At 51.7% G+C, this 26,390-nt stretch overlaps 2 protein-coding genes across 5 annotated transcripts in view; one reads left to right on the top strand and one right to left on the bottom strand.

The window, feature by feature from the left end:
• FAM207A (family with sequence similarity 207 member A) overlaps nucleotides 1-10,274 on the bottom strand; it is a 55,727-nt gene extending 45,453 nt beyond the window's left edge. The window contains exons 1-2 of one of the 4 annotated variants that reach the window (XM_032692826.1): nucleotides 10,223-10,274; nucleotides 8,038-8,146 (exon numbers count right to left, since the gene is read on the bottom strand). In XM_032692826.1, the coding sequence (XP_032548717.1) occupies nucleotides 8,038-8,146; nucleotides 10,223-10,261 (148 nt within the window). In that variant the 5' untranslated portion in view covers nucleotides 10,262-10,274. Of the gene's footprint in view, nucleotides 1-8,037; nucleotides 8,147-8,418; nucleotides 8,449-9,637; nucleotides 9,866-10,222 lie in introns of those variants that run through there. The other 3 variants (XM_032692825.1, XM_032692824.1, XM_032692827.1) reach the window with 3 other exon arrangements.
• A 3,322-nt stretch (nucleotides 10,275-13,596) lies between these two features.
• On the top strand, nucleotides 13,597-26,005 carry ITGB2 (integrin subunit beta 2). The gene is made up of 16 exons (XM_032692794.1): nucleotides 13,597-13,716; nucleotides 18,859-18,931; nucleotides 19,262-19,350; nucleotides 19,651-19,834; nucleotides 20,047-20,217; nucleotides 20,420-20,661; nucleotides 20,995-21,150; nucleotides 21,341-21,436; nucleotides 21,570-21,659; nucleotides 21,855-21,995; nucleotides 22,248-22,432; nucleotides 23,149-23,393; nucleotides 23,611-23,830; nucleotides 23,996-24,201; nucleotides 24,312-24,478; nucleotides 24,742-26,005. Exons 2-16 carry the CDS (start codon nucleotides 18,862-18,864, stop codon nucleotides 24,802-24,804), a joined length of 2,325 nt encoding a protein of 774 aa, XP_032548685.1. The 5' UTR covers nucleotides 13,597-13,716; nucleotides 18,859-18,861; the 3' UTR covers nucleotides 24,805-26,005.
• Nucleotides 26,006-26,390: the final 385 nt, after the last annotated feature.

Here is a 26,390-nt window from a genome sequence, read left to right as displayed (position 1 = left end):
TCACAAAGACTAGAATAAAAGATAACTTGCATAGAATAGAATAATACTATAGATCCCTCTTAGTCTGAATGACAGACATGAACACTTGAGATCTCCCTTTAAATACACAGCCTCAATAAGACCCATATTAGCAGGGCAAAGATTTATCTGTCAGTACAAGAGAAATCTGATTTATGTAGCACGGAAGTTTATGGAAAAAATACCCAAGCAAAATAACCTTCCTCACACAGGCATTTCCCAGGGATGTCAGCAGAAGAAAGAGGAGGCTGACTTATTCCTGCACCTAAAAAGCATGTCAAGGCAAGTCAGAAGGGGCAACCCGGAAGAGGGAAACCTCTCATCCCATCCACCCTTTACCAGCCTCTACCAATTATCTAAAAAGAGCATCTGTTAGACTCCCGGGACATGTATTTCAGAGAGGTTTGACAGCTTGACACTGCCCCATACTGCTGCTGGGGAGAAGGAAAGGGCTCTGACTTCCAGAGATATCCATCTGCCCTCTGCACAAGCCCTTCTTCACCCCTCTTGGGATTCGGTTTCTCAGTTTATGCAGGGTGAAACTACCCCTCTCATGCCCCATGAGAGGTTTGCATTACTGAGACTTGTGCTGGCAAGTCCCTTTGCCACAGGTGCAGAGCCATTCCACCTCTCTCTTTGTAGCACTTATAATTTTATAACTCAATTATGCCAAAGCTTTAGTGTTAGTACAGCAAAGACAAAGATTTCAGTTCATAACGGTCTTCTGCAATGCTGCAGCTCCAGTACTCTCCTAAATAGGGCTGATCTATTTTTGTGTAAGTAAGGATGTCTGACCATTTTAAACTCATTTATTCAGCAGGAGAATACCAGGCTAGACTAGTATCCTTTTAAAACTCGTGATCACACACAGCAAGACATGGCATGACTTGCAACTGCCACGCCCTGTCACACCTCACCAGGAAGGCAAAGAGGCACACTGGCCTCAAATTCAGTCCCTTCAGGGGCACAAGGGACTGACATGTTTGACCTAAAAAGCACATGTTTGGGCACTCAACTTTCACAAAGGCCAGAAGAAGGCTTTGCAAAAGCACAGAGCAGCAGCTCAGGAGCCTCACCAAAGGAGTCCCCAGTCCCTCACTGAGCTGTACCCTCCTCTCCAGCCACTCAGCAGCACAGAAGGGCTGCTCCAGGGCAAGCACTGAACTTCCACCAGTGCTACCGGTGAGCATTACACAGCAGGCACAGCCAAGGAGCCAACCATAATAAGAAAGAACAGGGATCTGACACATCCTTCAAACTCCTAAGACTCATTTCAGGCTCTTCCCACCACCGACTGCCTCCTCCCCGGGAGCAGGCTGCAAACATTTTGGAAGCCTGGGGCTCTCTAGAAAACTTTCCTGTGTTTGTGTAATGCTCAGTATCCATGGCCACTAGTTAATTAGAGCTTTTGGGGCTTTCTAATGTTAATTTTAAGAACAGGGACTTAGCCACAGCTAGAGGGAGGGGAAGAAAACAAAACAGTTAATTAGTTCCATAAATATTAACACAACTGATTCCCATAATCTGGCAGAAGGCGCTCACAACATGGAAATGGTCCGTCTCCAGAAGGGAAGTCAAAGCACTGGAAATAGTGCAAGTTTCAGAGTTTCAGACACTCATTTACCACTTTTAAATTAATTGCATTGACTTTAATTAAAGTGGAGCTTCCTACAGCTATTCTCACAGCACAGACAAATTGTTACAGCAACTTTAAGCAGTGTGGATTTTTTACCTTTTTTTTGTTTTTTTTTTTTTAGTTATTATCATTTAAGGCACCAATGTTTTTAGCTTTCAATAAGATTCTCACTCCAAATTCTCCCAGGAGCTACCCACAGCAGGTCACTGTTCTCTGTTTCAAGCAGTCCCCACAGCTGTTCACCGCTGCTACAGAACTTGGTCAATCTGACTCCTGAATCAAGATCCCACTGACTTTAATCCTCTGGACCAAAGGAACAGAAAAACCCTCTGGCTTCAAGGTGAGTTGTTGAAAACTACAGAATCTGTTTGAGGTGTCCTGTAGTCTGAGGTCGTGTGACCTCACTGGAGAGGCTTCCCCTACCGCTATCGCAGCTCCTTTCAAACACAGTGCAGTTTTATAACAGCCTGTTAGAAAACTCTCACACACCACATCTGCCCTTAAAAGGCGATCTGGCATTGTCAAGATAAGAGCAGCTCCTAATGATGCAGTCAACAAACCAAACAGATTTCAGTTAAAAAGCAAGGGAAAACGAACTTAAACTGCTACTAAAGCCATTTACCCAGACATGGTAAATTGCCATCTGTCACTTTATCAAGCTACCAGGATGGCCAACCTTGGGCCTGGGAGAGAGGGTAAAGAATATCACTTTGCCTGTTTAATCTCTGCCTAGCATTTTCCCTTCCCTGGGAATTCTTCCTTTCTTGCAAATTCTGTTACTAGAGGTTTCAAGCACTTTCACACACAATGTCAGAAGCAACACCAGCTCACAGAGGGAAATTTGCCATTTGAGCAGAGACCTGTATGCCCAGTCCTGGGACACATCCTTGACCTGTGCGGGTGACACGAAGGAAGACAGACATCTTGCAGAAGGTACAGGGTGGAGGGGGGGAGCTAAAGCAAGAATTCCCAGCTTAAATGCAAAGTTGCTCCTCCCAGATCCACACGCCAACCAGGTATTTTCAAAGACGTTAAAATTATTTCAGTGCAACAGCACCAAGGGCATTGCCAGCAGCCTACCTCCAACACCAGCTTCAGGGAGAGCATCTCACCACTCCCAAAATCCACACAGACCAAAGCTTGGGCAGCTGATAACAAAGACAGACAGAGCAGGAACACCTTGTCATTTTGGACTGGCGCCGCACGTCACACTCCATGCGCACATCGGAGGTGCTGCAGCAGCTCCTCACAGGCTGCTCACTGCCATCCTCAGAGTGGGGAGCAACCTGTTTACACCCCTTTCCATCTGAGGGGTGTTATGGTGGGGAACAGCTTGGGGAAGACGTTCTGCACAAAACAAACATAAGACAGGCATGACAGCTGCCAGCACGGAATGGAAAGCTGAAGAAAAGCAACAGCAGCAGAACTGTGAGGATCCAGCAGCTTTCCACACCAGGGATGTGCTGAATGACCAGCACAAGCAGATTTAAAAATTCCCCAAGCATGCAATAAGAAAAAGCAGAAAATGCTTAGAACTAATATTCAGAAGGGGTGCATTCATTAAAACAAACAGGTTTGGGTTTTTTTTAATCCTTCTATTGTTAAACACCCCATTATGCCAGTAGAGGGGAAAAACCCAAAATGCAAACAAAGAGGCAGGTGATCAGGGATGAGGATTAAAGAGGAAGAGCCATAATATTTAAGGCAACAAACAAGCAGAAATGCAATGAACAGACAGGAATAAATTACAGGACACAAAGATTTGCATCCTGTCAAGAACTCCTGAAGAGTAAAGGGAGCCTGGTCATGTCTGCAGTTCTGCCAGCAACACGAAAAGTGGATCCACTGCAAGGGTAACCACGAGTCCAGACACTGCAGGAACAGCAATACTGTCAGAGGGATGTCACAGGGATTCTGGTACATCACCCATAAAAAAAAGGAAAACAAACTCAAAACAGGACAGCAAATCATATTGCATGAAGTTAATACAGGACCACAATGCCAACCAACCACAGCTTCTCTCTTCTCTTTAAAGCTTCAAAAAGAGGAAAAGAATTGGACAAGCAGGTGCAGAGCCCAAGTGGAAGGAAGCAGATAATGTGACAGACCCAGCAAATATGGAACTTCTGAGCAGAAGCTGAGGTGCAAACCAGAGGGGCGCAGTCAGTGACACTGCAGAGGGAGGCTTGGTAACAAAAGGAACTCACAGAGAACCTCAGAAAGGGGGAAAGCAAGGCTGTACACAGCCTGGAGACTTTAGAAATTCTCTTCATTGCTGTCAGGTTCCTGCCCGGTCTGATTTTATTCTCTCCTATCTCCACATCTCTTCAGGAGGATAAGGGAATTCCTTGTCAGATGCTCAGTAATTTCACTGCTCTACTCCCCTCTGTGCCACTGACAGAGGATCCCATGCCACAAGACAGTCCTGGACTTCAGACCACAACCTCTGTCCAGGCTGATGTCCTACAGGACTCCATGCCCCACACCTTGGTACAGAACCACAGACTCACAGAGTGATTTGGGATGGAAGAAACCTTCAGAGAGCATGTAGTCCAACCTGCCTTTCATTTGTCACTAGACCAGGTTGCTCCAAGCCCCACCCCCATCCAAAATGGCCTTGAACACTTCCAAGGATGAGGCAGCCACAGCTTCTCTGGACAACCTGTGCCAGGGCCTCACCACTCTCACTCTTTAAGTCCAATCCAAACCTACCCTCTGGTACACCTTACGGTCTCTTGAAAGACCAATAACAGGTCCAGGACCAGGGGAAGCAAATGGTTTTAATCCACATTTCACATTTTCCTGGCTCACCAGTGGCACAGGAGGAGTTAGAGAATCTGCAGGAAAAGCTACTCAGGCCACAAACTCAGAAATCAGGATGAAAAGCTAAGGTTTCACTAGCAATTATGAACTTGCTGCTGTTGCACTTCTGCTTTCTCAACAACACAGCTTGTCACAGTTCCCTTCTGGAGTAGCTGAAAATAAAGCAGGAAGCTACCAGTCCAGTTGTTCGTATCGTTCCACAGCTGGTTCATCATCCACTCCAAAAAAAGAGACTTTCACAGGCAACTGGTTTGCCAGAGCAATGCCTGAACAGGCCCTCGCTTCAATGAGCAAACACTGAGGAAGCAAAGCTAAAGAAAACAAACAAGAAAAAGCAGCGGCAATCCCCTATTTGACAGGCCATTATTTCTGACTTGGTAGGAAACATTTAATTCCCACGCTACAGAGGCTCACCCAGATGAGATTTATTCACTCCCATGAGTCACAGAGGTACCTGCACGGATTAGATTATGGCAAAGCCTTTGAATTTATATTACGACAGTGGCTAAGTAAACTACCCTGATAGGAAACAATCACCAAGCAAGCAAGTAACTCATGGACTGAACTCCAGCATTCACAGGGATGGCACTGGCTTTTGTTACCTGTGTGCGTGTGGAAATCATCTGGAATTTGGCATTAACACGAGCTGATGATTAAAGACAAAAAGCGGAGAAGGGGAAAGCAGTGGCAACAGGTCTTTTTCACAGCACGACACAGCTCAGAGCTCCTGCATTAAAATACTTTCCATTTTAGACCACTGGCTTTTTATGTAACACAATGCAAGACTCACCTACAATCAATTCCATTTTGGTGACATTTTTTGTTACAGTTCCACCCTCTCCTTCTCATGCCACAAGGATTACTGATGCCAGAACAGCCTGATGAGCTGGTACCTTACACTAATAAGCACGCTGAATCGGCCTTGTGTCCAAGGGAAACAACAGACCATTACCAAGAGTAACAGATACTTCCAAAGGGCACCCTGGATTCACCAGCAACCCCCAGAAAAACAAGATCTCTGGCTGGCAAGAAACAACACCCCCAGTTTATCCTCCCAGAACAAGGGGCCTCTTTCCATCTCCTTTCAGCACCAGCACACACAACCACTCGTGTTAAATGAGATGTTAACCCTGCCAGAGACGCTGAACTTTCCAACTTACACATCGTGTTTCCCCCTGTTCCCTCAGAATAACCACAGCCAAAAGCTGGTCACTTACAAACTGGGGAAAACTAAGGGGAAATAATGTAGAGAGAGAGGTGGCCTCCCTTATTGGTAACCACAGATGACAGCCCCCAAGCCCCACCACGACGATTGCTTGGTTTCCTGCAGGATTGCATCCCTTTGGCTCTGGGACATCAAAGCAGGTCTTCCAGATGAAGCCTTTCATCCCCTGGAAGTAACCATGCTCTGCTGTTGTTTAGTTAGCCTCTGTGATGCTACACATAGCATTGAATAGCTGCATGTGCCATGGATTTATTTTCAGGGTATAACAATGCTCTCCACATTGTTCTCTTTTCCTCCCACTCCCCAGCAGTCAATTTGCTTTTCTGGCCACTGTTGAGCTCCAAGTTGAAATCTTCTAAAATTTAATCCAATTCCAAGCGCTTCCTCTGCCTAAATTTTATTTGGAAGAGAGTCACAGTACAAGGCCAGATCGAAACACAAAACACACAGATATCAGCAGTCTTGGATAATCTCTGATAAATCTTGGATAACGTGAGGCACACACGCAGATAGAGGACAAACACACCTGCTTTCTCAACTGGCACACAGCATCCTTGGCAGAAAAAAAAATCTTCTCTAGCTATGAAAAACACACGAGATAGAGTGAGCCCACCTACAGTCTGCCAACTTGACCTTCTCAGAGCTTGAAAAGCAAGTGGGAGAGAAGCACGCTTTTGTCTTGCTATTAAATCTTAAAATAGCAATGTGTAGGAGAATCCTACCCTCCTGCCCTGTGCACTAAGCTGAGGGGGAAGGGAAGAATGGGGTGGAGGAAAGGTTGAAGTGAAGCTGAATTTTCTGCTGAACAGGGTCTGAGCTGACCAGAGATGCCAGGAGACAAAGGATGTCTGCCTAGAATCTCTTTTCTAACTCCAGGCTGTCTGCCATTGTATGCACAGCCTAGTTACAGTTCACTGAATTAACACAAAAAAATGAATTGATTTCCATAATGAAAAAGCCTCTACATGGCAGCAGAGTGAGGCAAGAAGAAAGGGCACACAGCTCAGGAGGATGTAAAAAAAAAATAATCAAATCACTTTTTGCCTGTTGAAATACAGTTTTGAGCTCCCAAATGAACAGTTATTTTTAGCTGATCATCTGGAAATTGAGAGGGAATACAAAGCATCAGGGTCAGCATCACTGTCTGCAGGAAGCCAGCACATAGCCTAGAGAGAGGCAGTCAGGCACCACACATCTGCATCATCAGCACTGCACAGGGACCAGCAGCACGGCTCTATTTATAACCCAGACGTGTGCAGCTGTAGCCTGCAATGAAGGGCTGGGATTGCAGGCTGCCAGCCCTCAACAACATGCTGCCTGATTTAATTAAAGAGATGGCAATGTGCACATGCACACACAGATGCATACATGTCCTTTTCCCAGGAGAGGTACCAACAGTGAACTTGCTGTTTTGAAAACAACGCATTTCACCAAGGTTACTGTGCAGGCAGCAGGCAAATGTGTCCTCAAACAACCCCTCCACTTCCTCACTCTGCTCTGTGACCAAATGTGACCAATAGGCAGCTCACCACTGCTCAGGTAACCACTAGCCCTTGAGTGGTTACTGGGTTTGTTTGTAGCCCTGAACAGGAAAACAAAGTCACTGTAGTATTTATATGCACAAAGAGAAGAAATTAATTTAGTTTGTAAACAAGGTATTTGGGAGTCACACACACCTGCATCAGGACAGCTTGCTGTGCCATCAGGTTCCATTCAGAGGTGAAACCTGCTTTCAGATACAAAGCTCTGCCTGTCAGCGAGCAGTCAGAGGGAGCACTTCCTTGTTGTGGGACTAGAAATCAAAAGGCTCTATCACCTCCACCCTGCTCCCACTCCCCATACTCCCTGTGAGCTGGACACTCCTGCCATGAGTCCTTGAGCCAGGGAGCAACAGCAAAGGACAGGAGGAGAAGACTTGCTGCAGTCAGGCTGCAGTGTGTATAGCACTGTTGGTATACAACGAGCAACTTGCTGACAAAATACTGGGTTACAAATGGCAGCTGCTAGTGAGGCAAAAGCAGCCACAAAGGAAGCTCAGAGATCAGGTCGCAGCCTGGCCCCTGCTGTCCTCTCAACCCCTGGGAGTCTTTGGCTGCATGAGGACACCCCACAGATAACATGAAGCTTGTTCCCCATCTAGGGATCACCAAGCACATCCTTGCTGTTCTGCCTCCACCCCAAACAAAACCAAACCTCTTTTAAAGGCCCTCGCAGGAACATGGGAAGGGATGTTTGGGTTGTATTCCCCTGGGCTTGTTCTGACAGTCACGGCAAATACAGTCCCCAGTGTCTTTGCTCACAACCTTACGTGGCACTCATTCAAAATACAACAAACCTGTCCTGGAGGAAATGATGCTTCTGGAGTCCAAGTCGAGCTTCTTGACCAGGGTATCAGGGTCAATCTTCAGCCCAGAAAAGACATCAGAAGATGAGAAGTCCCAGTCCTTATCCAAAAGAAACATGAACCAGAAATCAGTATAAACACGACCAGGCAACATTTAGTTAAAAAATCCCCCCCCAAAAAATCAAACCTAGCACCATCCAGAAGGGGACAGTGGTAGGGAGCAGGTGCCTCTCCTGAGTTGGCAGGGGCAGGTAAGTCACCCCATTGGCCTGCCCTCCCCCCGCCAGGCTCTTCCACACAGAAGGAAGTTTCACAAAGTCTCATTTTGGACTGTTCTGGTCCTAATAGATTTCTGCTTCAACCCGACCTCGCCTCACTGAAGTGCATTCAGGAGAGCTCTCCCAGAAGAGCTTCAAACAGCATCCTTAGGAAACGACAGATTTATTACAGGTACAGAACAATACAGATAAGCAACAAATGAGCAGATTAGGGGATTAAAGCCTGAAGCGATGCACATTAAGCAGATTCAGTGACTACTAGCAACTCACTAGATCTTTGGCATCATGCTTTAAGCATGCAACGCCTCTAAGTCCTAAGCTCTGCAGTAGCTACTCTGGCTGGATTAGAAGAATGTATTACTTTAGCCAGCAGTATCTACCAGCACTGACACATAACTTCATAGTGGTATAAACCCAGCTGTATTTGGCACAGGTGATTCCTCCGCCCTCACAAGGAAAGCTTAGGCACATAAAAACATTTACTGCTGTTGTGTTCTTGCTGTGAGAGGGCTAGGGAAGGCATCCAGCTTTAATCTGAACTGTGTACTCATAACACAGCTGGGGAAACCAGACACTGTCTGCATCTCCTACATGATCGTGTGTGCAAACTGACAGCTCCTCTCCACCTGCCCTAACCTAAAATCAAAGAGAACCACTGCAAAATGAGCCAGGCAGCCTCTTCTCTCACCCCTTCTCTCCCAACACTTCTTGGCAATGATCCTCACTGCTGCATCCAAGTTACCCCCACTGCAACGCAGCACAGGCACCCTGTCGCCAGCAGCAGGAGCAGTGCTGCCACCCCCCTACATCTGTCACCACCCTGCGTGGGCTCTCTGCAAGCCTGGGGATCGCAGCTGCTGCTGCGGGGCGGTGATACCCGCCCTGGGGCAGCACGCTGGGCCTCCCATTGCACACAGGCAGGGCCCGGTGCTGGAGGGCTCCCCGGGCTCCCCCGTTCGGCCTCCCGGCCCGCCGTGCCCACGTCACACGCTCCAGCGGGGGAGCGGCGGCGCGGGGCAGCAGGAGCTGCCCGGCAGCAGCGAGCCCGTAGGAGCAGCACCAAGGGTCCGGCAGGGCTTTCCTAAGCGGGAACAGCCCTCGGCCCGGCCTGCGGGGCCCGCCCGCCCCTGCCGCCCACCACTGGCGCCTCCCCGCGGCCGGGCCCGCGGGTCATCCACCGACACCGCGCCGGGGCTCCGCGCTCGGGGCAGCCCCGGGAGCCGGAGGGGCCGAGCGGGGCTGCGGAACCGGCCCTTCCTGCGGGAGTGGGGACGAGGGTGTCACTGCGGCCCGCGTCTGCCCGCCCGCGGTACCTTCCCGGGGCCGGGGCCCGGCTCGGGCGCGGGGAGCGGCGGCAGGTCCCGGGCGGACCAGGCCCGGGGGGCGGTGCGGTGCAGCCGCGGGCGCTTGGCCTTCCCCACCATGGCGGCGCGGAGCGCGAAGGGACAGCCCGCCCTGTGCCGCGCCCGGTGCCGCCCCCACCGGGGCGGGATCTTCCGGCTGCACCGCCTGCCTCTGGGGCCGCCCCGGGCCCGGGCACTGGGGGGTGTTCCTCCCTACCTGCCCTGCGCGGGCAGAATTCGGGAAGCGCTCCCTGTCCGCTCGTAGCGCTGGGGCGGGATGGCGGCGGCTGAAGTGTCCGCGCTGTGCCGCCGGCCGCCCGCCGGTGGTTGCCGTGTGGCGGGCGGTGGGGCGGGCAGCCTGCCCGAGGCGGCTCCTGGAGGCAGCCGGAGGGTGTTCAGGTGCTCGCTCGGCGCCCTTAGGTTGAACCCGGACACTCTGCGACACAGAGCTCTCGGTAGAACCAGCCAGAGACCGGGCTGCCACGGCAGGGCAGAAAACAGCTCGTAAAACTTCATGCCAGAAATTATTTCTGTAGTTGAAACAGCAGAAAATACCCGGCGAGCCTCCAGGGAGCCCGAACACCTGCCAGTCATGGGTCCGGGCAGACACTCCAACGAAGCAACTCGAGCCCCATCTGCACCGTTCCACACAAAGAAGGGGGTGAAACGCTAAGCTGCTTCTCTTCCCTCCAAGGTGAATAAAAAGCTCCAGGCCTGGAGCCACGGTTGTTTTGATCTTAACAAGCCCTGACAGGTGCTCCCTGCTTAATACATCTTCATTTTCCATGTTCACTGCCCTCCCCGTCCTCTGAGCTGTGTTTCCCAGGACCTGACACTGGGCCACAGAAGTGCACAGCTGGTGACCCTCCCAGTGGGTACCAAGAAAATGTGGGGAGAGGCCTTTGGGAAGGTGCTGGGAAAGAGCATAGAATCATAGAATATCCTGAGTTGGAGGGGACTCATGAGGATCATCGAGTCCAACTCCTGGCCCTGCACAGGACACCCAAAGAATTCCACCATGTGCCCAAGAGCGTTGTCCAAACGCTTCTTGAACTCAGTCAGGCTTGGTGTTGTGACCCTGAGGAACCTGTTCCAGTGCTCAACCACCCTCTGGGTGAAGAACCTTTTCCTAACATTCAGCCTAAACCTCCCCTGACTCAGCTCCAGCCGTTTCCTCGAGTCCTGTCACTGGTCGCAGAGAGCAGAGGTTGCTGCTGCCCCTTGTGAAGATGTTGAAGACCACAATGAGGTCTCCCCTCCGCCTCCTCCAGGATGAACAAACAAACTGACCTGCTCCTTATAAGCACCTTCACCATCTTCGTTGCCCTCCTTTGGATGCTTTCTGATAGCTTAATGTCTTTCTTATATTGCAGTGCCCAGAACTGCACACAATATTGAAGTGAGGCTACCCTAGAGCAGAGCAGAGTGAGACAATCCCCTCCCTCGGCTGGCTGGCAGTGCTTTGCCTGACAGCGCCCAGGACACCGATGTCCCTCCTGGCTGCCAGGGCACTGCAAACTCATATTCAACTTTCCCTTGACCAGGACCCCCAAGGCCCTTCCTGCAGATGCTCTCCAGCCTCTCGTTCCCCGGTCTATACACACAGACAGGGTTGCCCCGTCACAGGTGCAGAATCTGGTGCAGCCCTTATTAAACTTCATACACTGTCATACCCAGGTACCTGGTCACAATCAGGTGTACCCCTGTGCAAATACTACAAGGTTGAAAATACAAAATATTTCTGAGGGTGGAGATCCCATAGCTGCCTGAATCCTCTCTTTCAGTTGGAGTATGTGGCTGGGGACACACCTGGGAATCATGGAATTACATAATGGTTGAAAGGGACCTTAAAGATCATCTTGTTCCACTCCTCTACCACTAGACCAGGCTGCTCTGAGCCCCGTCCAGCCTGGCCTGGAACACTTCGAGGGATGGGGCATCCACCAGATTTAATGTTTGTTAGGGATAGAAAGATTTAATGTTCATCAGGAATAGAAAATAATAACAGGAAAACTCCCTTGCTGTAGGCTGGATGAGCATCATTTAGGAGCAAAGGCCCAAAATAACATCTCTGATCACCAAAATCAGTGACTTTGGGGAACAGCCACTCTGAGAGTACCCAGCTGGATGCCACCCGCCCTAGCTGCTTGAGTGTATCCTGCAAAAGCCGCAGCAGTCCTCCAGACAGTGGTGAGGGGAAACACAATCTACTCTAGTAAAAATAAAATGAGGAACAAATAAAAATAAAGGCAGCTGAAAGAAAATAGAAAGAGGAATGTTTAACAGCTTAAAATGCTTACAGACGGGCTGGAGAGCGTACACGCCGTGACCAAGCACATGTCCCCAAAGGGTGCCCACCTCCTTCAGCTGCAACGCTCAAGGCTAAATCTGCAGGAGAGCATGAGGAACAGCTGGGAGAAAGTGGGATATACCAGCAAGCTTCAGCTTTGGCTACAAGGACCAATGGTACACCTGCTCTGCTCCTGCCGCTCCAACTCCAGGGGCTCCCAGCTCTCCCACTGTCTTCCCTCAACCTTTAGTCAGTTGGAACAGAGTGGTTGGACAAACCCTATGAAATAACTGAGGAGGATAGAGCAGCTCGTTAAGGGCCTCATGCAATACGAAAGCAAAATTACAGCTCATCTCACTCAACCACACTTCCTTCCCTCAGATCTGCAACCTCCACCACCTGCAGGAAGCCCCACCAGCCTTCCCAGCTTCATCCGCCCCAGCCCACTCACTCCTGGCCTGGGGGCTGCTCTGCAGCATCCAGCTGTAGCCACCCAAGCTGGGGTGAGCACCCCAGCTCCCAGCTGGCTCGTCCTCAGGCCCCATCCCCACTGTATCCTGCATCAGCTGCTCCAGTGCTCCCATCCCACTGCCAGCACTACTGTGTTGCTTTCCTGCTATACCTGACTGTGAAGAAACCAAGCCAGGGCTCTGCTGTCTTCTTTAATAAAAGCATTAACCCATGGAGCATCCATTAGTGCACAGAAATTTTTGCTGGCACTGCAATCTCTTTTACAGTGCTGCAAAAATAAACCCAGCTCTGTAACTGTAACACAGCAGCAGGTGAACAGCATCAGGGTTTTATAATGCCTCAGGTCGCCCTGCCCATGGCAGGGGGTTGGAATGAGATGGTCTGTAAGGTCGCTTCCAACCCAAACCTGTCTGTGAGTCTGTGATAATGCAACATGGTGAGTCAACATCAGGTTGCTTGGAAGGGAAACCTACAAAGAAATTAGCAAAGCCTCACATTATCTTTAAAAAAAAAATCTACAATCTCATATGTTTTCTAAATGACTTCAGTTAATAACTTTTACTGTAGTGCCTTGAAGAGGTTAAGAGCAAGTTGACAGTAGCTGGTTCCTCTCTGCTCAGGGACGTGCTGCTGCAATTGCTTTGGAAGGAATTATTGCAGCCGGCACAAGAAAATTTGAAGGCTGCTTAAATAAAGTTCCCCATGCAGCCCTGAGCTTTGCCACTGCGAGGACAGCGCCTGCATCCTCTGCCGTGCAAGGAGACCTCACTACTCCAGCATAAACATTTCAGAGCCCAACCCAGAGCCTGAGGGGAGCCAGCTCCCCGTCCTCTCCACACCCAAGGACAGTCAATAGCTCTCAAACGAACTAGTTTCCCCCACTGCCAGCTTTGTGTGCCCACTGGGGTCTGGGATGGTTCCCAGCAGCACTGTGAAAGGTGAAAAGTGGGCAGAAAGGGTGGGTTTTGGGTGGGTCCCTTTCCCAGGTGCAGTGGGAGGGCTGTAAGCCCCCTGGGTAGCCCAGGGAGTTGAGCCCCAGCCCCCCAAGGCAAGATGCTGTGGGTTTGACCAGTATGAGTGGGACTGGCTGGGTTCTTGGGGGAACACGCCTTCCCACAGTTACCACTCTGACTTCCTCCTTCCTCCAGCAAGACAGAAATAGGAAGGAAAGATTGGGGTACATCGCAGAGCTCTGGATGCCTGGCTGCTTTTCCCAACCAAGTTTGAGAGGGTGAGACCATCCTCATCCCAGCCCAAGCACAGGAAAGAGGTGAAGACTGGATGCCAGGTGAGCACAGCTTCTCTATTTTATGTGCTTCTGTTCCTCCTTTCTGGGGGGGAAGGCAACCAGGCAACAAAGGGGTTATGTAGCTCTGGTGTTTCCAGGGAATTGTTTTATCATTCCTGATGTAACTTTTGGCCACTGGAGTTCAGGGAGATTGGTGCGGTGTCCCTCCCGCAGGTGGGTCAGTCTGTGCAGCCTTTGCAAAGGCAGCTTGCCTAGTCTGTAATGGTTTTGCTTCTGGAGGTAGCATTGAGCCTGGAACTGCAGGTGGCTGTTGTGGGGAGGGCGTCAGACCCCGAATAACCCTTTCCTCACCACCCTGTGGGCTCAGAAAGCAGAGCAGAAAGGGAGCAGTGTGCTCCTCTCACGCCCTTACACATGGCACTGGGGAAAGCGGCATGGGCTGTGGGCCTGCCTGCAGCACCAGGGCTGGGGGCTGTGCCAGTCCCCCTCCTGGGACCCCCCTCTTCCTCATGGGGTCTCACTCCCTGCCTGCAGGGTGTGGTGGGAAAGAGGGAACTGACGTGGCGGTGTGGCGTGAGCGTGGCAGGGACGGCAGCCTGGGGGGGGGGCTCAGCACGGTGTCACCACCCATTGCAGGGACCTTCCTGGTTGTCCCTGCACGCCTGGGGGGAATAGCTGGGAGTGGGAGTGAGAGCCTTGCTCTTCTTCTCCATACCTCTGTGTGCTGCACACATCAAATACTCCTCAGCCAAGTGACCCTGGGGACAGCAGGTCCTTCCCAACATCTCAGTGGCTCTTGGATGCAGATGGAATGTGGGGCACACCCCAGATGACAGGGAAAAGCAACCTGGCCCTCATTTTTGATGCTCTTCCCAATGTCACAGCCACAGCTCCCAGCCTCCTGGCAGGTGAGAAGCAAAGATGTGAATGTGTGCAGTGACATCATGCCCTGGGGCCAGCACGGACACTGAACATGGCTACTGCAAGGTGTGGGGAGGCCCTACATGGTGCTTTTTGCTATCATAGCTGTCACATCCTGCTTCACACGGTGGTTTTGCACTTTGCTTCACACGGTGGTTTTGCACTTTTCTGTCCCCATTCTGGTGCTGCTAGGAGTGATCTCAGTGTGCTGGAGAGCGTGGTGCCCCTGGACTACCCAGGGCAGGACAACCAGCTGGCAGCTCTTTCCCACCCAAGCAGGGCTTTGACCTAGGGAGACCCAGCAGCACAAATCCCCTCTTTCCCTCCCTCACAGGGCAGGGCAAGGGTCCCACAGGCACTCAGGGATCCTGGTGCTCAGAGCAAATGGACTCCACAGACTAGTTAGGGACTTGGTGCACACAGGGGAGAGCTCACCCCGCAGATCTGTCCTCTGCAGGCACTGGAGGCTGCTGGAAGGAAAGATATATAAAATATATTCATATTTCCTAAAATAGGACATGGGAATGTATATATTCTTTTTATATATTAAAAATAACATTCATATATTTTTATTTTTTATATTTGTCCTGTAATTTATATGTATTATATATCCATGTATTATATGTATATAAAAATATTTAAAAATACATATACACACACACTGAATGTGATACTCTGCATGGATGGGTAAGTCCTGTGTATGGCCACCTGCCTTGGTGCGATTTATCCACATCACACAACCAAGTGATGGAAGGAACAGCTCGAAGTCAGGTGACATCCACACTCCCATTCTCAGTTTGCTCATTTCCCTTCTGTACTCGGGGTCTGGGATTGCCCAGTTTGGAGAGGTGGGAAGGAGCAGCACTTCTGGGTGTGGTACCTGGCATCTCCATCACAGCATGATGGTGATGCAGCACCAGTGATGCTTGGAGGAAGTGCCCAGGAGCACTGACACTAGCGGCTCTTCACTGTTACAGGTGGATGGTGCAAACACCCCAGGAGTCCTGCCAGGATCCTGGGCACGAGTGCATGTCCTCCTGTTTTGCAGGAGAGCACATGTTTAGCAAAGCACTGATGGGGAGTTGTGGCTAAGAGACTGCAACACTCATCTCTACTGTTGAACACCCGTTTTATTTATAGCAACAAGATCGCTGCTGGCATCAACACTTCCCCTTCAGCCCTATTTATAAATCCCAGCTTGCTGTTCATCCCAACAGTATCCCCCAGCACACCCTAAGTGCTGGCGTGCTCCAGCTCTGAGCCCTGCCCACATACAGGACAGCACCCAACTTTTAACTCATGCACCTTCCCTGAGGGCCCCTTCACATCTTCTGGCTCACAGACCCTTGGAGGATGTTTTGCCCTAAGAGAGATGCTCCACTGGTGGAGTACCCTGGAGGCTTCTGCAAAAGTCTCCTGCTGAAGCAGAGCCCTGATCCTGACCCACCCGAGATATGTGAGAGATCAGAGCTCAGGGCCAAGGAGGACCCTGGTCCCGAGGTGCAGGCTTCTTCCCCTGATGCCACCATGCAGCCCTGGCCAGGAAGCAGAGCCTGGTGACAATGTGTCCTGCCCTTAGATGGGGTGCTCGATCTCGGCACCCCACTCCCAACCCCAGGATGAGGGTGGTTGTAAAGCTCTGCAATTCTGCTCCTTCACACCAGTGCAGGAGGATGGACTACGTGCACCCCTCTGCTTGCCTGAATTTATGAAACAGAAGGGAAAAAACCCCAACATCGCAGGCAGAGCACACCCAGGAGATGAGACCCAGGACTGGCAGTGACTGCTTAGGTCTGGAATGAGCCGGAGGGATCATTAAGGGGGTTGGAGGAAATGCTGCTGAGGCCCATGCTAGGGCCCTGCTTATGAGAGTCAGACCAAAAACCTGCTTTGCACTCCTCTGAATGCTGTAAAGAGGCAGACAAAGGCAGAAAGCCCTATTTGTTCTCTTTGAGATTAACCCTGCATCACATATGCACTCACCCACCCCCACACCAGGGCGTAATTTCCCTCCATGGCAGAACAGAAGAAATGTTGAGCTTCCTGCTGCTGCTCTCTCCTAGCATCTGGGTGTGCTTCAGGATCTTGTGACAAGGGCAAGAAACCACTTTGGAGATGAAATAGGCATCCAAATCCAGACCATGACATGAACCCTACATTGCAACACTTGATAGCAGCCAGCACTGGAGGTGTATTGAGGTTCCCACTTTGTTTCCTGGGTTTGGGAGCTTTTTTAATCCTGTTTTAGTTGGAAACTTGCTCTATTTTATGAGATGGGCCTGTAAGCAGGAAACTCCAACCTCCAGCAAGAATGAGGAGCTCACAGAGCTCTATTCCATCACTGCCCCACACTTTGGCATGGCAGCAGAAATTAAACATTTGGAAACACTGGGCAGGTGGAATAGCAGGAGCTCACTAAATCTGTGGGTTTTGTTCCCACAGCCTGTGTGGGAACTTCTGGCTTGTAGCAGAACTGGAGCCTAATTAGGCACATTTGGGGTGTCGATCACCAGGTGCTACAGGAAACAAGGGAGGAAGCCACTTTTCCCTCCTACAAGCTCAAGCTGTGCTGGCAGAATCTGGAGGTGATAGAAATGTGTTGGGACAGCTAAGCCCAGGGATTGCATGTCACACAGACAGGGACGTTGCAGCTGTGACAATAAATGATGCCCTTAAAAACTTACCAAGGGGGACTGTGTTGGTGGAGAGGGACTTGCAGAGGATATCTTTGTGGAGAAGGGGTCTGTCCACCCACCATAGGATGGTCTTGCACCAGACAGGGCAGAGTGAGCTCCCAAGCCATGTCATCATGAGAGTTTGGCTGCATGGCCCCAGAGGTGCCTCTTGTTGGCTGTGCAGCCCTGTGGTGTTGGCTGTGGACCTCTGCCAGGGAGACTGGCTCCAGGGCAGGGTGGGCTTCCAGATGGCCCCTGCCATAATCAATGGTGGCCTCAGAGTCCTGGCACATCTCCAAGTCCATACCACAGCTGGGCATCAAACCTCACTGTGCCAACATTACCCACCAACCTACCTAGACCTTCTCTCTACAGTCAGGAGGAAACCAGACATTCTTTCAAGGCTGACCAGTGTCATCCTAAGCTTGTCTGGTATCTTACAGAGGATAATGAGCTAAGACAGGACATCTTGACATCTCAGAAGGGGATCTGGGCAGTACTCACATGTCTCAGTGCTTTTTGAAGGTTTCCCTTTTTTTCTCATTTCTGTGTCACTCTGTGCTGTTTATACAGCAAGTTCACAGGAGGGCATGATGGCAGGAGCTGAGGAGTGGTTATTTTCTTACTCAGGGCAGCATCAGAGCTATTTTGAAACTGATGACCTGGTTTCCAGACACCGTGACTAATACTGCTAAAAAGAGTGACATCTGTTGTTCCTTCATGCTTTCTTAGTCCTTTTTCTTCTTCTAACAAATTCCTCTTTTCTCACTTCCCCATGTGCATCCATGTTGCAAGGCCACCACACTATTACAGTAATGACATAGAGTAGGAGAGAGGCGAATGATTCACACATGAGCGCTCACCAGGAGGAACCTGGCAACACCCCTCTTGGCTACTGCAAAAATTAACCCTGTCCTGGACGGAACTAGGACAGGTCACCACACCAGCAGGCTGGACCACATCACACAGCGTGAGCCAGCCTCTCCGCTTGCCCAGGAGATGGGACTGTGGTGGAGACCCTTGCTTGTTAGAAACCTTCAGCAGGGAAACTCATATTAATTCACTACAAGAAATACTTAATTTCCTTGATGAATCAGTCAAATGTAAAGCAAGTAGTAACAGACTTTTTTTTTCCCATGTATCAAGCACACCACACTAGTTAATTAATAGAAATGGTCCTTTTGTTAATTTTAGTTCCAATTTCCATCCAAATATAGCTCGACACAGAAGTGGAAAAAACATCTAGTACGAAACTAGACGCAATGCTTGAGGTTTTACATTGTTATGTAGATATAATTGTATAGGGAGAAGAGTAATCTTATTGAGGTGTAACTTTATTAGGGCCTTTCAGTGCCTGAAAGATACCTACAAGAAATCTGGAGAGGAACTTTTTACAAGGGCATGTAGTGATGGGACAAGGGGAAATGGATTTAAAGTGACAGATAGTAGGTTTAGATTGGATATTACAAAGAAGTTCTTCCCTGTGAGGGTGGTGAAGCCCTGGCACAGGTTGCCCAAAGAAGCTGTGGCTGCCCCACTCCTGGAGCACATCCCAGGTGGTCACAGGAATGCTTTTGTCTTGCAGAAGATGCTGCGTGACCGTGACCACTGCCTCCAGCTGCCAGCAGTGACCTGGGTGCTGCTGCTGGTGACGACAGGTGAGCCCAACCTGCCTTCCCCCCAGCACCTTATGTGGGCAGTGAGACACAGGGGTAACCCAAGTGCGGCCCAACAGCAGTGGGAACATTGCATTGAGAGATGTGCAAGGGACAGATCTTGTGCTTCCAGGGATCTGTCCCCGAGCTGAGGGACAGTGAGGCAGGTGAGGACCCTGTCAGGGCCCCCAGAATGGGTTTTATAGGTAGGAGACAGGCTCAGGACAGCACAAGTGCCTGGTTCTGGGTGTCTGAGCATCTGTGGCTGTTGCTGCTGCAGACCAGCCTTCCCCAAGTGCCCCCTATGCCCATTCTGTCTTCTTTCCATTTCAGCCTTTTCCATGGAGTGCCCCAAGATCAAGGCGGGGACGTGCAGGGATTGCATCCGGTCTGGTCCTGGCTGCGCCTGGTGCAAGAAGCTGGTAGGTCCATGTAGCCTGTCAAGATGTGAACCCCCAGCAGTCAGCTAATAGGCAGCAGGACGGTCACCCTGCCGGCCTGGCTCTACCTGGCTGCACTGTGGGAGTGTTTCCTGTCCTGTGTGGTGGATAGGGCCAGGAGTGACCTGACAAACACGACCTTTCTCCATCAATACCCATCAAAGCTTATCTTTTCTCCATCAATACCCTGGAGACCTGGCATGGGGGCTGGGTCATCTCTGAACATGCCTGTTCACCTCCTGCTCCTCTGATTTTTTTCCCTGCTGATGTTGCCACACACAGAATTTCACCAAAGCCGGTGAGCCGGACTCCATCCGCTGCGACACCATCGAGCAGCTGGAGCAGAGGGGGTGCCCACGCAGTGAGATTGAGTTCCCAGTCAACGACATCAAAACAGCACAGGACCATCCCTTAAGCAATGATGTGCAGCTGACTCCCCAGGAGGTGCGCCTGAAACTGAGGATAGGTACGCTCTGCCTGGTGTTCCCGACACCCTGGCACTCGTGGGCTGTCCAGCGTGCCCAACACCCTTCCACTCGCCCCCAGACTTAGCTGGGACACAGCAACATTGTCCCAAAGGCTGCATTTCCGCCCCTTTTCTTCCCAAAGAGAAGAGGGGTGGGTAGTGGCACGAGATGGCACAACACGGCAGCTGATCCCAGCATCCCTGTCCCGCAGGCCAGCCTGCTGTGTTCGAGGCAAAGTTTCGCCGTGCCATGGGGTATCCCATTGATCTCTACTACCTCATGGACCTCTCCTACTCCATGCTGGATGATCTGCAGAAGGTGAAGAAGCTGGGAGGGGAGCTGCTCAGAGCGCTGGAGAGCACCACCCCTTCTCGACGCATTGGTGAGCCTGTCTCTGGCGTGGCACAGCTGTTTGCTGCTGGGAAGAGCTGCAGGGCTGGAGGGGGATGAGGGAACTGGGCAGTGGATGTCCTCTGCCCGGCTGAAGAGTGTGCCAGGGCAAGGGACATGGCCACGTACACTGTGGCCAGCAGATTGTCCGTGCCCTGTGTCCTCTCCCTGAAACTATAGTCTGGCTGCCGTAGGGTTTGGCTCCTTTGTGGACAAGACGGTGCTGCCCTTTGTCAACACGCACCCTGAGAAGCTGCAGAACCCCTGCCCCAACAAGGACAAGCAGTGCCAGCCTCCCTTCGCCTTCAAGCACATCCTGTCACTGACCGACAATGCCAAGCAGTTTGAGAACGAAGTGGGGAAGCAGTTCATCTCAGGGAACTTGGATGCCCCAGAGGGGGGGCTGGATGCCATGATGCAGGCAGCAGTGTGTGGGGTGAGTCCCTGCGGCCTCCCTGCTCAGCCATGGGGGCTGCGACCCACACACAGGCTGGCTCTCAGGAGGTGGCTCTGCCCCTCTCCAGCTGGGCTCTGGAAGCCCATGGTGTGTGAGTTCTGATTTGGCAGCAGGGCAGGTTACTCCGGGGAGCACAAGAGAGCATCTTACCCCAGAGCTTCCTGACCCTGATCTCCTGTTACCCACCTTTCCTGTGCCCCCTGCCCCGTGCTGTGGCTGACATGAGACTTTGGCAAGGGCCACACCACGCCCACTGGCACTGTCCTCCCAGCCCCACTCAGGGACAGGGGCCATTCTCTGTGCCACTTGCAGGACCTGATAGGCTGGCGCAATGTGACCCGCTTGCTGGTGTATGCCACTGATGACGGCTTCCACTTCGCCGGCGATGGCAAGCTCGCGGGCATCCTGACCCCCAATGATGGCCAGTGCCACTTGGAGGACAACATGTACAAAAGGAGCAACGAGTTCGTAAGTACCTGGGGGCTGCTCTGCGTCTCCACACCCTCAGGCAGAAAAAAAATTGTCATGTAAAAAACCCCTGTTGCAGAGGCCAGAACGTCACCATAGTCACCATAATTTGGGCTGCCATACCCAAACTGTCCACTCTTCTGCTGGTGGGGGAGCTAGTGCTGAGTCTGGTATCCCTCTCCCCACCCAGGACTACCCATCTGTTGGCCAGCTGGTCCAGAAACTTGCTGAAAACAACATTCAGCCCATCTTTGCTGTCACCAGTAGGATGGTGGATGTTTACAAGGTAAGGATATTTCAGATGGTCCAGGTGCCTCCATTCCCTTTCCAAGAGGACAGGCACAGTGTCCTCCTGCCACTGTCTCCTGCTCCGTTGTCACGTGGCAAGGAATGCTCACCTCTTTGCTCTCCACTGGCAGAAACTCAGTGAGATGATCCCAAAATCAGCAGTGGGAGAGCTGAATGAGGACTCCAGCAATATCATTGAACTCATCCAGGTGGCCTACAATGTAAGTGCTGGAGTTCCCACCTTTCCAATGCTATCACTTGCATTTCCAGAACCACTCCAGGCAGCTGAGATCCCGGCCTGGGGTGCTCCCTGCCTCTTTTCTCTGGGCTGGAGGGAACCCTGACCTGCAACCCCACACCCCCTTGCTCTGGTCTCCTCTTGGATTGGTGGCACTTTCTCCACCATTTTCCCACAGAACCTGTCCTCACTGATCATCCTGGAACATTCCACCCTACCAGATGTCCTGGATGTCAAATATGACTCCAAATGCAGTAATAACCAGGACACCATGGATGGAGCAAGAGGCCAGTGCGACAATGTCAAGATCAACGATGAGGTATGTGCTCTTGTACTAGGAGCACCCCACAGCTTGCACAGTTCCTGATGCCCATCCTGTTTAATGACAGGAACTATGGCTGCTGTTCCAGGCTTTCTGTCTACATTAATTTAATACCAAGAGTGTCCAAAATGCTGTGGGATGAGGGGGATCCTCCATTGTGCTGGATGTGTGTGTCCTCAGCCTAGGGCTGATACCACCCTCCAATAGCTGGGCTTCTGGCCCTTCTCTATCTTACTCTGCACTTTCTAGGTCATCTTCAAAGTGAAGGTCACAGCCAAGGAGTGCATCCAAAGCCAGTCCTTCACCATCCGGCCCCTGGGCTTCACAGACACCCTCACTGTCCACGTGGACAGCAACTGTGACTGCCACTGTGACGAGCAGCCCGACCTGGCTGCCTGCAGTGGTCAGGGCAGCATCGTCTGTGGGATCTGCAGGTGTGTGCACCACCCAAAACACTATTTCAAATGCTGCCAGATCTGGGGAGCTACTGGGAGAGAGATGTTGGGCCAAGCCAGGGCCTGGGCTCTGCACCTTTGCACAAATTTTTTTATTCGGGGAAGTGGATTCATGCATTTCCCTTGGAACTGTACCCTGCATTCACAGAGGCAGGGGACACAGTGAGCTGCCTCTTTTGTTGGTGGAGCCTCTGCTGCTTTCCCAAGGACCTCCATCCATACAGCTATGCAACCATCCATCCCAATATCAAAGCATCCACCAACCTACCTACTGAGCAGACACAGGTTTCTGTAGAAATCTCTCAAAATGACACTTCTGGGCTGCAGTTCACTTAGGGCTTTTAGTATAATTATTTCTTCATGGCCCCTCGGTGACAGGGAGAGGAAGAGATTGGGTTTCCTCAGGAAATACTCCTGAGAATCTCCTTGGCAAAGTTTGAAAATTATAACAATAATTTTTGGGCAACCATTTGGTGCTGTGAGAACGATGGGGGGAAAAGCAGCATTTCTGAGGTTTCCTCCCAGTCAGCCACCCTGCTGCAGCATGGATTTAGCACCAGCATGCTAACCAACACTGGTTTTCTGTGGGGCTGTCCCAGATTTGCTCTGCTGCGGTAGAGGTCTGGGCCCCGTGCATGTCCCATGGCATTTTGGGTGGCCGCTGACCCGAGCTCACTCCTCCCCTTTGGCGGCAGCTGCAACCCAGGCTACACGGGGAAGAACTGCGAGTGTGACACCAAAGGCAAAACCAGCAAGGAGCTGGAGGTCAGCTGTCGGAAGGACAACAGCTCACTGATCTGCTCGGGGCTGGGGGACTGTGTGTGCGGGCAGTGTGTCTGCCACACCAGCGACGTGCCTGGCAGGGAGATCTACGGCACCTACTGCGAGTGCGACAGCACGAACTGCGAGTTCCACAACGGCTTCCCCTGTGGCGGCCCAGGTGAGGCGCTGCTTAGAAGAATTAAATGCCTTTTCATGTCATAACCTGTGGGCATGGGTTTGAGGCTGCTGGGTCCCACCACGCCAGCCCGGAGGACCTCCTTGAGCATCTCGTGGAGGGTGGCATGGCGAACGCAGGGTGGGCGATGCTCTCCAGGCACAGGCAGAGGGAGAGTCACCTGGATGGCTGCAGAATCTGAAAGGTCTTCCCCCCCCAGAGCGCGGGAAATGCTACTGCGGGCAGTGCATCTGCGAGCCTGGGTACCAGGGCAGTGCCTGCCAGTGCCGTCAGTCGACAGAGGATTGCCTGAACGCCAACAAGAACGTGTGCAGCCTCCGCGGGACCTGCCTTTGCAACCGCTGCCAGTGCCGAGGCGGGTACCAGCCCCCCTTCTGCCAGGAATGCCCAGGCTGCACTTCACCCTGTGGTAGATACATGTGAGTGACGCGCACAGGGAGGGCACAGGGGCAGCAGAGATCCCCAGTATCCCAGGCAGAGGCAGGCAAGCCCTGCCTGTTCCTGGGTAGAGCCCAGCTGCGGCCAAAGCCAGGTGAGTGGGTCTGTGCCCCTGCAGATGTGAGCTGTGGCTGCTTGTTTTGCAGCTCCTGTGTGGAGTGCAAGGCCTTCGGGAGCGGCCCCTTTGAGAAGAACTGCTCCCAGGCCTGCCCCAACATCCGGAAGTCCGAGAAGCTGATCGAGGGCAGCAGGAAATGCAGGGAGAAGGATTCCCAGAACTGCTGGATGTCCTTCCATATGTTCCAGGAGGATGGTGACGATATATACACCGTCTACATTGAACCTGAAAAAGGTACCCCAGCCCCACTTCCCCTGCCCTGCCACAGGCAGGCTGCCAGCCCTGTCATGGCAGCCTTGCTGCTTCACCTTGCTGCAACCCAACACGGTCTGTCTGCCCCGCAGAGTGCCCGGAGCCTCCCAACATCGCGCTCATTGTGGGTGGCACCATCGCTGGCGTGGTCCTCATTGGCCTGGTGGTCCTGCTCATCTGGCGGTGCCTGACAGAGCTGTTTGACCGCCGGGAATACCGCCGGTTTGAGAAGGAGAAGTCCAAAGCCAAGTGGAATGACGTAAGAGAGCCTGTCTGTGGCACTGGGGTGTGCTGGGATGGTCATGTATCCTGGGGTGGGGACAGCAAGAGGGGACATCCTTCCCAGAGGTAGCCAGGTAGACCTGAGCCCTCCCCACTGGCCTGTTGTTCAGCCCAGCTGCAGTTTGGAGGGGGCTAAACAGCCTGTGGGCTCTTCTGCCAGTGCTGTCTGTGCCCATGGCACTGGGAGGTGTTGGGCAGGTAACACAACACAACACAAGCCTCTCACTTCTCTCCCTCCAGGCTGATAATCCCCTCTTCAAGAGTGCCACCACCACTGTTGTCAACCCCAGGTTTAACGAATGAGGCAATGCCTGGCAGCGCTGGGACCCACTGTTTAATAAGGAAATGCCAAGCTAAAGAAACCTCAAACTAAGGAAATCTTAAACTAAGGCTCCCACCTCCTCTTCTTTATCCTATGGTTTGTTCCCTTCTTCCACGTCAGGTGCTGGCTGAGGGACTGTGCCATGCCAGCGTCCTGGCCTAGTGCTCAATGGTTGGATTAGTGGGGATGGGAGAAGGGAACAGACACGGCTTTGCTGTGGATGGGACTGCAGAGCAGGCTTCACCATGGGAACGCGCAGCATCTCCTGGACTGGTCACTGACTGTCTCATCTCCTGATGACAACTTTGCCTTCTACCAGGAGTCTTAAACACCAAGCCCCAAAGCCAGCCGAGCTCACAGAGTGCTTCCAGCTTTGATTTTGAGCTGGGATTTCAAAACTGCCATGTCTCTTCTGCTCCAGCAGGATCTGCTCCTAGGCTGCTCCATGCCCTCCCCTGCTGAACTGGTCTCTACCACTATGCACTGGTTTCCAGAGAACTCACTGCTGAGTAGGATGTGGAGGGTCCTCCAGGCTGGCAGTCTGCTCTGGAGGCTGCAGTGATGCGATGTGCCCTAAAGGCTAGTGAGCACCTGTACCTAGGGATGAAGAGCAGCTGGGGAACGTGCACTGAATCTTTTTCCCAAATCATCAACTGTTTCCTGATGTGCTCCTCTCAGACCTACCTCAGGCTAGGTTCTGCTTGGGCTCCTGCATGCCTGGCTTGCCTCCATAATGCCTTGAAGTCCTCTGCACAGCAAGGAGGTGAAAGAGCCACTGTTTGACCTATGAAACTTTGGCACTGAGCAGCTGAAAAATTCTCTGCAGGTTGGAGCTCAGACACAGCTTCTTCCACCACCCCTCAGGGCATTTTCTCCCTGCTCTTTGAGCTGGTCAGACATACCAAGAGCCAGCTGTGCAAAACACCTGGCAGTGCCTAGAGCACCTCCCGCTCAGCACTTATCCCAACCACACACAGCAGCCAATTGCTCTCACATTGTGGGGTTGCTCCTGTGAAACAGCGATACAGTTCCTTATTTGCTTTCAGTTTGGGATTAATTTGCATATGGTTGTATTGTGTCACGTTTTCTTTTGCTCTCTGAAGGGGTTTAACATGAATAAAGATTTAATATATAAAGTTGTCAGAGACTGAAACGGTTAATGATTTATGCATTCTAGGATTGTCAAGGGACTTTTGCAGACTTCTGCAGGACTTTTGCATTATACCTCTGATGGCCCATCAAAGCCCATCTTCCCCTGCCAATCTTGAAAGGCTGGAAAAACCCTTTTGCCTGGCCCCTCACAGAAACTCAGCACAGCCCCAGGAGATGCTGGAGGCTCGTGGCATGGCCTGTGACACTAACCATGGATATAGTAACTCATAACTTCTTTGAGTGTGGGGGCTTCCCTCCTTCACCCCCAATGGATCAAGGCCACCACTTCAGCTGACAGACATGGAAGCTGCAACTACCAAGTTCCATCTCTGGACCCCGTGGGCGGTGACTATAGACATCTTTCCGCTCTCAGCTTTTCTTTCCCTTACTCTCCCTTACCCTTATCCTGTCTTTC

Source organism: Chiroxiphia lanceolata, chromosome 7 (assembly GCF_009829145.1).
Source record: "Chiroxiphia lanceolata isolate bChiLan1 chromosome 7, bChiLan1.pri, whole genome shotgun sequence".
In the NCBI taxonomy this organism is placed as follows: domain Eukaryota; kingdom Metazoa; phylum Chordata; class Aves; order Passeriformes; family Pipridae; genus Chiroxiphia; species Chiroxiphia lanceolata.
The sequence above is the reverse complement of the archived record's forward strand: the minus strand, read 5'-3'. Positions and strand labels throughout refer to the sequence as shown.

Excerpts from the sequence above, each read along its gene's own strand:
- ITGB2 (XM_032692794.1), top strand. The coding sequence starts at position 18,862 with ATGCTGCGTGACCGTGACCACTGCCTCCAGCTGCCAGCAGTGACCTGG. Across the intron at positions 18,932-19,261 it reads GCTGCTGCTGGTGACGACAG|CCTTTTCCATGGAGTGCCCC; the intron begins GTGAGCCCAACC and ends TTTCCATTTCAG. Across the intron at positions 21,660-21,854 it reads TCATCCAGGTGGCCTACAAT|AACCTGTCCTCACTGATCAT; the intron begins GTAAGTGCTGGA and ends ATTTTCCCACAG.